Source organism: Ascaphus truei, chromosome 4 (genome assembly GCF_040206685.1).
Source record: "Ascaphus truei isolate aAscTru1 chromosome 4, aAscTru1.hap1, whole genome shotgun sequence".
NCBI classification, from domain to species: Eukaryota; Metazoa; Chordata; class Amphibia; order Anura; family Ascaphidae; genus Ascaphus; species Ascaphus truei.
This window is the reverse complement of record NC_134486.1, coordinates 77,984,636-77,996,084: the sequence shown is the minus strand read 5'-3', so window position 1 is coordinate 77,996,084 and position 11,449 is coordinate 77,984,636. Positions and strand designations below refer to the sequence as shown.

General features: G+C 44.0%; 1 protein-coding gene across 6 annotated transcripts in view; it reads left to right on the top strand.

Moving 5' to 3' along the window:
* The first annotated feature begins 2,785 nt into the window (after nt 1-2,785).
* Nucleotides 2,786-11,449, top strand: part of KIF16B (kinesin family member 16B) — a 318,925-nt gene continuing 310,261 nt past the window's right edge. For 2 of the 6 annotated variants that reach the window (XM_075596067.1, XM_075596066.1), the window contains exon 1: nt 2,786-3,379. In XM_075596067.1, coding sequence (XP_075452182.1) covers nt 3,333-3,379 — 47 coding nt within the window. In that variant the 5' untranslated portion in view covers nt 2,786-3,332. The remainder of the gene's footprint in view (nt 3,380-11,449) is intronic. The other 4 variants (XM_075596069.1, XM_075596070.1, XM_075596065.1 and 1 more) reach the window with 3 other exon arrangements.

The following is an 11,449-nucleotide window of genomic DNA, read 5'->3' as shown; positions in this document are numbered from 1 at the left end:
CAGCAGAACCAGTAATGCATTTCGCTTTGTGGGTCCCTCTGGAAGCAAAGTGGTTAACAAAATATTTTTTGTTACATCTTTTTGTTACATGACATTTGTCATGTTACATCTTTTAAATATAAGAACAAATATTAATCTTTCAATACTTTTCTACTCAGTCTCAAAAATATCTTGTAAATAACGCTCCTCTTGTTACATTTTCATGTGCTTTGGGTATTTTCACTCTTCCTTGAAAACAGGTTTCTCCGGTTCAGAAAAGATAAATAGGATCGCTGAGTGACACGGTTTTCCCACTGTGCTCCGTATGTTATACCAGTGCTCACATATAGACCAGGGGTGCGCAAACTGGGGGCGCGGGATTTTGTTGGGGAGAGCACGGCGGTTGCAGCGGCCCCATGCTCTTCCCAGAGGCATTTAAGTTAAATGCTGGGGGCGTTCGATCTGTGTGTTCACCGGTTTCATCCACCGAACAGCTGTAGTAGACCGGCACCCAGGGGGCTGGCAGCAGACTCCAAACCGTATGTAAAACAGACCCTATAATAGATTGGAAAAAGTATAGAGGGAGACAGGGAGAAAAGCAGATAGAAAAGAGAAAACAAATATAGCTACACATACGTGGTTGCCGGATCGCTGGTTAAAGAGATGGCCGCGAACCCAACGAGAGACCCATAACATCACAGTCTGTCTTAAATCTCCGGGCAACCGAATCCTCAACCGCTCGATCGTCATCCGTGTTGTCTTCTCGAGGTCTTCGGTGCTGGCCGGATCCATCCCTAGGGGTCAGACAAAACGCCGACAGAAAAGATAGTGATTCCTCGGGGTAACGGATCGAGATCTGTCTGCCTTCATTATTTACCACCAGGCAGAACGGAAAGGCCCACCGGTGGTGAATACCCTTTCCTGGAGAATCGCCGTTACAGGTCGCAGCCCTCTCCTCTCGAATTGTCACCCTGGATAGATCCTGGAAAATCTGGATGGAGTTGTTTTCAAATTCAATGGAGCCTCTGTTTCTGCAGCTTTTTATAACCCTATCCGTTGTTGCATATTGGTGGAGTCTTAGAACCACATCTCTGCTTATTTTAGGGTCATCAAATCTCAGACCTAAGGCTCTATGGCAGGGGTGGGGAACCTTTTTTCTGCCAAGGGCCATTTGGATATTTATAACATCGTTCGTGGGCCATACAGACACAGGCAGGCACACAGCAGGCATGCAGGCACACAGATCTCCCCCCCCCCCCCCTACCTCTGGTACAGTAGTTGCTGCTGCTGCTGCTGCTGGGGGGAACATGTAGGGCGGCTGGTGGGGTAAGTGCGGGGGGAAACTGCTGGGGAAGTGCGGGGACTGCTGCGGGGGGAGTGCGGGGAGAAGTACGGTGGCTGCTGGGGCTAGTACAATGGCTGCTGGGGATCGTGTAGGGCTGCCGGCACCTCACACCACCTCCTCCCGATCGGGCGCGCGACGGCCATTTTTTTTTAAATTAGCGTGACCCCGGTTATAGCAGTTGCCTTAGAAGGGCCAGACCAAATGATTTCGGGGGCCTTATATGGCCCTCGGGCCTGACGTTCCCCACCCCTGCTCTATGGGCTCTATCCATCAAAAGGATCGCCATCTTGTAGCCGAGGGTTAATTGACGTAAGCAGTCTCTTAAGATATGGCTGGAGGGCTTCTGCAGACATCGACTCAGACATGACGGATTCGTAGATTCTGCCTCCTCTCCCTGTTCTCCAGGTCGTCTATGCCATCCCTCATAGCTTTTATCTCGTCATTGAGACGCAATACCTCATTGTCAGTATTTACCTGATTTTGTAGGGAAAAGAAAAAACAAATATTCATCTTTCAATACTTTTGTACTCGGTCTCAAAAATATGTTGCAAATAACGCTCCTCTTGTTACATTTTCATGTGCTTTGGAAATTTTCACTCTTCCTTGAAAACAGGTTTCTCCTGTTCAGAAAAGTTAAATAGGATCGCTGAGTGACACGGTTTTCCCACTGTGCTCAGTGTGTTATACCAGTGCTCACATATAGAACAGGGGTACGAAAACTGGGGGGCTCGGAATTTTGTTGGAGGGGGGCATGGCGGTTGCAGCGGCCCCGCACTCTTCCCTGAGGCATTTAAGTTAAATGCTGGGGGTCCGCTTGAGGCCTCTGCAACCTCAACTTACCGGGGTTCTGTAAGCTTCTGAACGCGTCGCCATGGTAACGCACGGCAAATGACGCTGTGGGGTCACGTGACCCGCGGCGCCATTTGACGCCGGGTCACAGAGAAGGGGGGGGGAGCCCTTGGGCTGTCACACTGGGGGGGGGGGGACGCAGCTCCAACACTTTGCGCACCCTTGATATAGACTATAACAAAATAAACCAAAAACAATATTTAAACTGTTGTTACAATGCTACTGTAAGGGTTAAATTATATTTGCAATCACCTAGAGATCATTCTCCAAATACTTCTTACTATTTATCTTTTATGTTAGTCAGTGTATCTGAAGTAACTAATCAAAGTAAAAAAAAAACCAAGGTTTGCAAAAATATATAGACAAAACCTTCACTTCAGCACATTAAACAGTGTTAACCCTTTGTGTAAACGGCCAGCAGCGTGTGGATAAAATGACCAATGACCATATGCCAGCTCTTGGACGCCTGGAACTTGTGGTCCAGCTGTGCTTTATATCCTAACATTTTCTCAGGCGCAGAACTACAACTCCCAGCATGCACTGCGGCAGCCGACAAGTGCAGAGAAACCAATCACATGATGAATCAGAACTAATCAGTGAGCTGTGAGGATTACAGAGAGGTTTGGAGGCGGGGCACTTCTGTCTTTCCCATCCCTTGCTCTTCCTTCCTTCTGAATCACTGATCATTACGGGAGACTCGCTACATCAAGTCCTGCATGACAGCTGGGCAGCCCAATTTAGACTGCGGCATTTCTGTGTGTAACACAAATTACCACCAGTTGCCTAATGATTTGTATTTGTTTGTAGCCTGAAACAACACAATATAGCCCACTTAACAGGAGATTGCTTAAGTTACAGCAGGGGGTGAGGCACTACCAGGCTCTTGGCAGTGTTTCAGACAGGTTTAGTGTGCTCTTGTGGGGATTTTAGGGTTCATTGAGGAACTCAGAGGCTCTTGTAAGTGATTTGGGCTTATTTGAGGTACCCTTGACCAGTCACGCACTTGCCCATGCTGGTTTCTGATCAGGGGGTTGTATTCATGTACTCACTGTAGTTATTGTCAGATACTTGGTCTCCTCTCCAGTAGTTCTTGTGAGATTGTTGAAGGTTCCGCTGAACGCGCGCTCTAAGTGAGCCCCAGGCATCACAGGCATGAGATATGGCATCCGTCAAAGTAGCAGTGCGAATCCGTCCGATGAACCGCAGGTATGTATATCTTTATTTATATAGCGCCCACAGTGTACTTGGTGCGTTACAAAAGAGACAATACAGTACAGGTAATTATAATACAATAAGTGCAACAAACTAAATTAGACCATAAGCAAGGAAATCTCTGCCCTGCAGAGCTTACAATCCAAGTGGAAAGTAAGATCTTTGGTAGAGCAGTTGATGATTCGTAAGTGAAGCAGACAAATTGATTATCTCTTTAGAGAACGTTTTAGATGCCTTACATCGCCAACTACCTGTCTTTATATGGGACAGGTCCCAATCTTTATCACAACTGCTTTTTGTTGCATTCCTTGAGCTAATGATGTGTAACCCTTCCAGTGCCCCAATGACGTTTAGTGAACATCACAAGGGTTGGCATGCTAGTTCACTTATTATTGTGCCACTTCGTCGTATGTCTGGGAGTGATCGGAAGCTAACACGAGCTATCGCTTCCATTCCTGATGTAAAGGGGAGAGGTGCTGTCATGTGATCGCTACAGTAGTTATCACATGGTTCTGGTGCTGGAATGGCTGTTGTTCACTGAAAGGGTTAATGACTCTGTAAAGTTTGTTGTAAATAAGTGTCAATATTGTTAGTCCAAATTTATCCCATACTATTTAATTACCTATATTTGCAATAGACGAAGTTTATGAACCAGGTTAAATTCATCCAATTTTATTTTTAGAAAGTTCAGCAAGCATTAAAAGTAAACTTGCAAAGTCACAAGGCCCTTTTATATACTGTACTGCCATTTACCACCGTTTGCATGAAAAATAGAGAAAATGTGGCAAACGTTTCTAATAATCTGGTGAAAATGTAGCATGGAAGGCTTGGAATATAGTAGGCGCTGGTGCGCATGAACGTGGCACGGTGGTGTGACGGCTATAGACGTCACAGCGATAGCAGCAGTTATTGGCTTGTCAGCGTCACGTGGCACGGCAGCAGCGTGAAAATATAACATTTTATGTATTTGCTGTGATCTGCCGCGCCACCACTCGCTGCCGCGCCACCACTCGCTGCCGCGCACACGCGCAGCTGAAGTATTGAACGCCAGGCCTTGACACAGCCAATTCTTATTGACGCGCACTATATTACACGCCTTAGTGTGGTTTTTTGCTTTTGTGTTTGTAAAGGACATTTGAAAACATTTGCTTATTTCCATTGAGAACCAAAGTGACTGCACATGGCTTGTTGTTGTTTGCAGAAGCTAGTGATTAAGACAAATTATCACTTTTAACACAAACATTTGAATTTTATTTTTTTTAGGACATGTTCATGGGGCAAGATGAAAATATAGGAGTTAAACTTGTGCATCCTAGGGGATTGCTGCTTTAATTGTTTTTTATATAATTTTTTTTTTTTTACTGTAAAAGGTGTGAGGAGTTATTTACTTTTGTTGTCTGTTGTGAAAAGTTTTGCATGACTGTGCAACATGCTGCTTTGTATGCAAAAAAAGGGGCAATAATGGCAACTTTGTTTTCGAGTTAATTTAGTATAATAAAATATTCACGCTTCAGTAGCCCGGTCCAAATAATATTTTTTGATGGAAATACAAATGGTAGAGAGATTTGTGTCTGTCCTTCCTCTTCCCCTTCTGCACTGTTAACTTGATTTACAGTAGCACATTATAGAGACATAGGAGTGTTGGTGTCATATTTGTTTTGTTAAATACAAATAGTATGCACACATTGACTTGATTTTGACACTATATAGTATGGTTTCAACGTTTTTTTAAATTTCTTTATAATTGAATACAATGTTTCTGCATTGGTCCTATACCTCAGTGTAGGTGATTAGATAATCGATGAGGAAGATGAACGCAAAGAAAAGTGTTTTAATGCAGTGCTCCATTTATTCCCTTAATTGGATTATACCATATGTAAGAATCTATTAAAGCAGAAATCGCCCCTGCCCCAGAAGTCTATATATGAGTTTAACTCCTATAATGTTATCTTGCTTCCTAAGCATGTCCTGTTCCCACTAATAGGACAGGCACCTGTTTTGCTGATTAAATTCCCGTGGTACATCTACTTGCTGATTCATATGCAAACTAACGTATTGAACATGAAGCTCTCTTTTATTGCCAAAATATACTTGTTTGGTTACAGAGGGTTATTCTTGGCAGTAATGCCTTGGCGATAGGATTGACATATTAAAACAGCACCATGTTGCATTGTTTTTTTTGTTTTTGTTTTTTTGCTCTAAGTTTGAAGTAGGGTGTCCCCCGGAGCTGAACCCCATTAATTTTAGCTTTCTGGTCTCCCTGCATCCCAAGATACAGACCTCTGAAGGAGGTACCAGTATCTTCGCAGGCAGAGAAACTGTGTGCCTAACATAATGGCCGTGTTTAAATGTCCTGTGTCATGCGGGCCTGTAGGAAGCTGTGATGTCATCCGCTATGGCTTCCTTTTGGCCCATGTGACCAGGACCTTTAAACGCAACAAAGATACCGAGAGTGGCTCAGTAAGCAAAGACTCTGTGTTAACATCGAGGTTGAATCAGGTTCAAATCCTGGTATCGGCTCCTTGTGACCTTGGGCAAATCACTTTATGTATTACGGGGCAGGGACTGTGTCTGTAAAACTTCCTATGTACAGTACTCCTTATTGCACATATATTGTAATTGTGAAGCGCTTTGAGTCCTATTGGGAGATAAGCACTATAGGAAAGAAAGTTATTATTATTATTACGGAGGTACCCCTGGAAGTAGGGGGTTCCCTGGAGCTCCGGAAACACCACTACTTCAATCCTACAACAAAAATAAACGAAAAAAAGCAAACATTGCAGTATGTAGTGCTGATTTTAAGATAATCAGAGTTGTTATGAGGAAATGAGGTTGGAAAGAACTTTGGTGCAAAGGCAGAAACTGCATTTGCTCATGCATGTCAATCACCCCCTTTTTTATGGTTGCTCTAGAATACCTAAGAGGATGAACACTATCACTTTTTTGTATGAGCAATTTAATTCCACAGTGTAGCATGGCATACATTGTAATTTTAGCAGGTAGTGGGGCCAAATGAGTGAATTGCAATCTAGTCCCTTCTAAGTTTTGGTCTAAATCTGTTGTTCCCACAAACAAAGTACAGTAATAGGCCTTTGTTAATTTTCTACACACAATACCATGGAGAGCTGCACATGCAAATTGCATCTTGGAGAAAGCCCCAGGGACATGAGCTTTTCCACCAACGTTATACCTATGACTGGTGTTAACTTGAAAACTGTCTCTGATGGGCATATTATGTTTTAAACAGTGATGGTAAATGAGAATATCAAAATTTGGCTTGAGGGGAAAAAGGTGTTTCCCACATTCATCCAATTGTGTTTTCACTTTTCCATTGTGAACCCTTGTGATTTCTCATTCATTTTAATAATGCCCCAACATTCTGCTATTATTATCCCTGCGGGGCAGGGACTCTCTTATTTTATTTTGCATCCTTTACACAGTCTTTGCTTTCTCTAAATATCCTGCTTGAGTTTCAAAGAAATAATGACTTGTGATTTGAAATATAAAATACACCTGTTGTTTTCACTTAGGAATTCACCTAGTCCAGACTGTATTTAGCCAGCAACTGTTTTCTCTAATGTTGCACTTGAAAGTAAATTACAAAACATACAGGTGTCCTTCAGCTTCACTGCAACCTAGTTTAAACTTTACTACGCACGAATTCTCCACTACTGTATAGTTTTCTGAAGTTCAGGATTAGTATATTTGTAATCATGTTTACAAATGTAAAATTGAAAGCTTTTGTTTCAGGTCTTTGACCATAAAACTCTTGGGTTTATAAGAAATAGATACTAAAGATATATGATTTTTCCGGAATGGACTGCAACCGAACTGGTGCTCTGCCGCCACACACCTCGCCGCTTGATATTTCGCTGTACACACTCTGACGCCATCTTTAAACAGCAATGTGGGGGGGGGGGGGAAGAATTTTTTTGATAGTTATTTTTCAAATGTGCATGTTGAACACTCATCCACTTTGCTTTAATGTCCATTAGTCTTCAAATATGAAATATGTCACAGATGGCCACCCATTAAGATTTTCTTGGTATTCTGAAGCTAAAATAATTTGAAAAAGTATTGTACTTATTTGGTGTAACCCTGAGAAAAATGCAGTTTAATGAATACCTAGAGAATGGATTAAATGCGCTTTGCCATAAGAATTGTATTTTAAGTGATAGGACGGCTATAGCCAAATGCTTTATCTTTATTGTAAGCAACATGCTGCTTACAGGAACTGCGTGTTTTAATAAAAAGTGAGCAGAGAGCTTGTTTTTTGTAATTGAGGAAAGGATAGGAAGCAATTATTGCAGCTCATAAATCCCATAAGAGAAACATCTTATAAATACAGAGTTCTGTGTCGAAAGAATCCCTCAGAAATACACAGCTTGCGCTACCTAGTATATGTTTTATTTCTAAAGGCAGATACAAAGACGCCGCCTCTAGCTAAAGCTTGTCACATAGATGGCACTGTTGCTTCAAAGATTTTACGCCAAAAAAAAGGTATTGTGTATCAAATATACTGTAGTTATGTAAACTTTAAATTGACATTGGATTTGTTGATGTTTTTGAAGACAATCTTTCACCATATGGTTAGTATGTGCGCAGGGAAATGTAAATGATTTCATTTAGAGATTTTGGGAACGTCACTACCTTGGAAGTGGGTGAACCAGGTTTGGTTCATATTGTCCGCTGTTGCTGTCTCCTGATCTCCCTGTGCACCAGGCAATGAGATTGTCAGATTTACGCAGCAGTCAGTTGTGCAAGGAAAACTCTACAGCCGTGCTATTAAAAAGCAAAAGTATATCACCTTTTATTACTACTTGGCCAGGTAAAATATGTAAGAGCTTTGCTACAGCTGTTATACTCAGAATAAGGAAAGAAACGTCCATTTTTTTGTCAGCCATTTTTCAGATATGTCATGCAGTTAATATAAACACAGTGGCAGCTGCTGCTGTGCGCACAGGAGCCTTTGTGGTGTCACGAGCCTCCCATTTTGCAAACCGATAATGACAACTCCTAGTAAATAAACAAAGCATAGCGAAAATAGCTCTCACTGAAACATATGTTACCTTTTAAAATAAGAATCGTAGGAATTCTCATGTTGACATTAATTTTGCTGGTAAAAAGCACGAGAAGGGAGGGGGAAGACGATGCAAAATCGCACAATTTTTGATTAAAACAGAATGTTTAGTTAAAGTGAAACCAATTTTTTTTTTTTTAATTTTTTTCCTCACACGAAGACTGTTCATTTGTGCATATCGGTTTAGTACACGACACAATTCTTCAGTGATGTCTGCCGTTTGTTGACTTTTTTTAATAGTTTTTTTTTATATATTACATATGTTGAATGTTATAATTTATGCATATTAAATAATAGGATGAGGTATGGACTATTTTATACTCTAAATACTTTTGTATATACAGTACATTCAAGGTAAGAAAGAAATACTTTCAATCACAAAACATATAACATTAGTGACAACCTAATTCAGTTTAGAAGTGAAATAACCATCTCTAAATTGTGCTGTGAGGAACTACGGTGTATGTGGTTTTCTTTATCATTGATTTTGTATTTTACTGGAAAGTCAGATATACTGTTTTGCCATGGATCGTCCTGTTTTGTTAACTGCTGCTCACATAATCAGACTGGTTGCTGACCTTATCAGCACGTGGGTTAATGTTTAATACAATTGAATGTGGGCCTTTGTGCAGTCACAGGCAGTGCAACAGGATGACTTCATTGAACTATGCTCATGTGAGATCTGAGATTTGGTTTCAAGCCGCCTTTCCAGGACATGATGTCCTAGTTGGCTCAGGTTGTAGAAATGTGGAAGCACTTGGCCATATGAGACCTTTTTAATTAATATATATATATATATATATATATATATATATATATTTTTTTAACAGTATCCTAATTAAAATAGATTGATCAGTTATGTAACTTGGGTCCTAAAAGCTTAACTGGATAGTAGAATAATAATTGAAACCTAAGGCTTTGTCCCCGCTGGCGCTGAGCGTGCTCATGTTTGGAGAGCTCTCCAAGCATGAGCGCCGGGTGGCCTTTAAATTTTTGCAAGCGCTTGGGGAGGAGGGTGGGGGGGGAGGGGGTGCTGCAGGGGAAGCTGAGCGCGCTGGAAAGTATGAAAAATGAATTTACTTGAGCACCGGTGAGCGTGTGTGCACGCGCATACCGGTGCGCATCGCGTGAGCCGGGACACACACACACACACACTATAATAATATATATATTTCTGAAACCACTGTATGTCTGTCTGTCCTCTGTCCCTAGGGGAAATCGCATTGGAGCTTTGGCCCGTCACTCCGCCTCAGGCCAATGAGATGGCTCCCTTGGCCCGCCCGCCCCCGCACACCTCTCATTGGCCTGAGGCGGAGTGACGGGCCAAAGGTCACACACACACACACACACCCCTTCCTCTTCCTCACCCGAGGCCTGGCCCTCTGGATCCCTCACCCAAACCTCACCTCCCCCCCCCCTCATCACCCCCCCTCACCCGCAACTCACCTCCACTCCACTCCCTTAACGCTGCTTGGCCGTGCGGGTGGGGGGTTTAGCGCCGCCGCTCCCATCACCTCACAACCCTCAGTGGCGACGCAACAGCCCTACCGCCTCCTTCCACCCTCCTCACAGCCTGCAAACATGCTTGCCCGCGCACTGCGGGACATGCCGGCGGGAGGAGCAGGGCAGTGGCGGCTGCGGCAGGGACACCTCACCACGTGACACCCACCCGCCTCCCCAAAGATTCCACTACGGCCTCCCGCTATTTTCAAGCGTGAGGTATGGGAGGGGGGGAGGTTGGAGGGAATGGCATGCCGCCCGCTATCTTCATGCCCCCAAAGCCGCCGCATGGGGGGGGGGGGGGTGTGACGGCCTGAAACTAGCTTCATGCCGCTGCGGGGGGGTAAGATGCAGGGGGGAAATGCAGGCCTGCCCGACCACTATCTTAAGGCCTCCGCCTGAGGTATGGGAGCTGCGGGGGGCGGGGGTAGGGGGAGATGTCACTAAATAAAGTCACTAAATAACCCACCCACCCAGTCACAAAATAACCCATCCACCCACCCAGTCACTAAATAAAGTCACTAAATAACCCACCCACCCAGTCACAAAATAAATGTCACTAAATAACCCACCCACCGACCCAGTCACTAAATAACCCACCCACCGACCCAGTCACTAAATAACCCACCCAGTCACTAAATAACCCACCCACCCAGTCACTAAATAAAGTCACTAAATAACCCACCCACCCAGTCACTAAATAAAGTCACTAAATAACCCACCCACCCAGTCACTAAATAACCCACCCACCCAGTCACTAAATAACCTACCCAGTCACTAAATAACCCACCCACCCAGTCACTAAATAACCCACCCAGTCACTAAATAACCCACCCACCCAGTCACTAAATAACCCACCCACCCACCCAGTCACTAAATAAAGTCACTAAATAAAGTCACTAAATAACCCACCGACCCAGTCACTAAATAACCCACCCCCTTGCCCCGGCCCCCCTTGCCCCTGCCTCCCCCCTTGCCCCTGACTTCCCCCCCCTTGCCCCTGACTTCCCTCCCCCTTGCCCCTGCCTCCCCCCGCTTGCCCCTGCCTCCCCCCGCTTGCCCCTGCCTCCCCCCGCTTGCCCCTGCCTTCCCCCCGCCCCTTGCCCCTGCCTTCCTCCCCCTTGCCCCTGCCTTTCACCCCCCCCCCCGCCCCTGCCTTTCACCCACCACCTCACACCCCTTCCCACCGTAGTGGGACCGCCACACCGCACTCACCAGCCACTCGCCAACTCACAATAACTTTACAATAAACCATTTTTAAACAACATCGGATTACATTTTCTTTCATGTTTCTTTTCAACATTATTATACAACCTTTCCACCAAATACTCAACTTATTCTTACCCTATTTAGAAATACTACCTATTACGGATTTACATCCCGGGCAACGCCGGGTATATCAGCTAGTATATATATATATATGTATACACATACACACACATGTATACACATACACATATATACACACACATCACCGTTCAGCC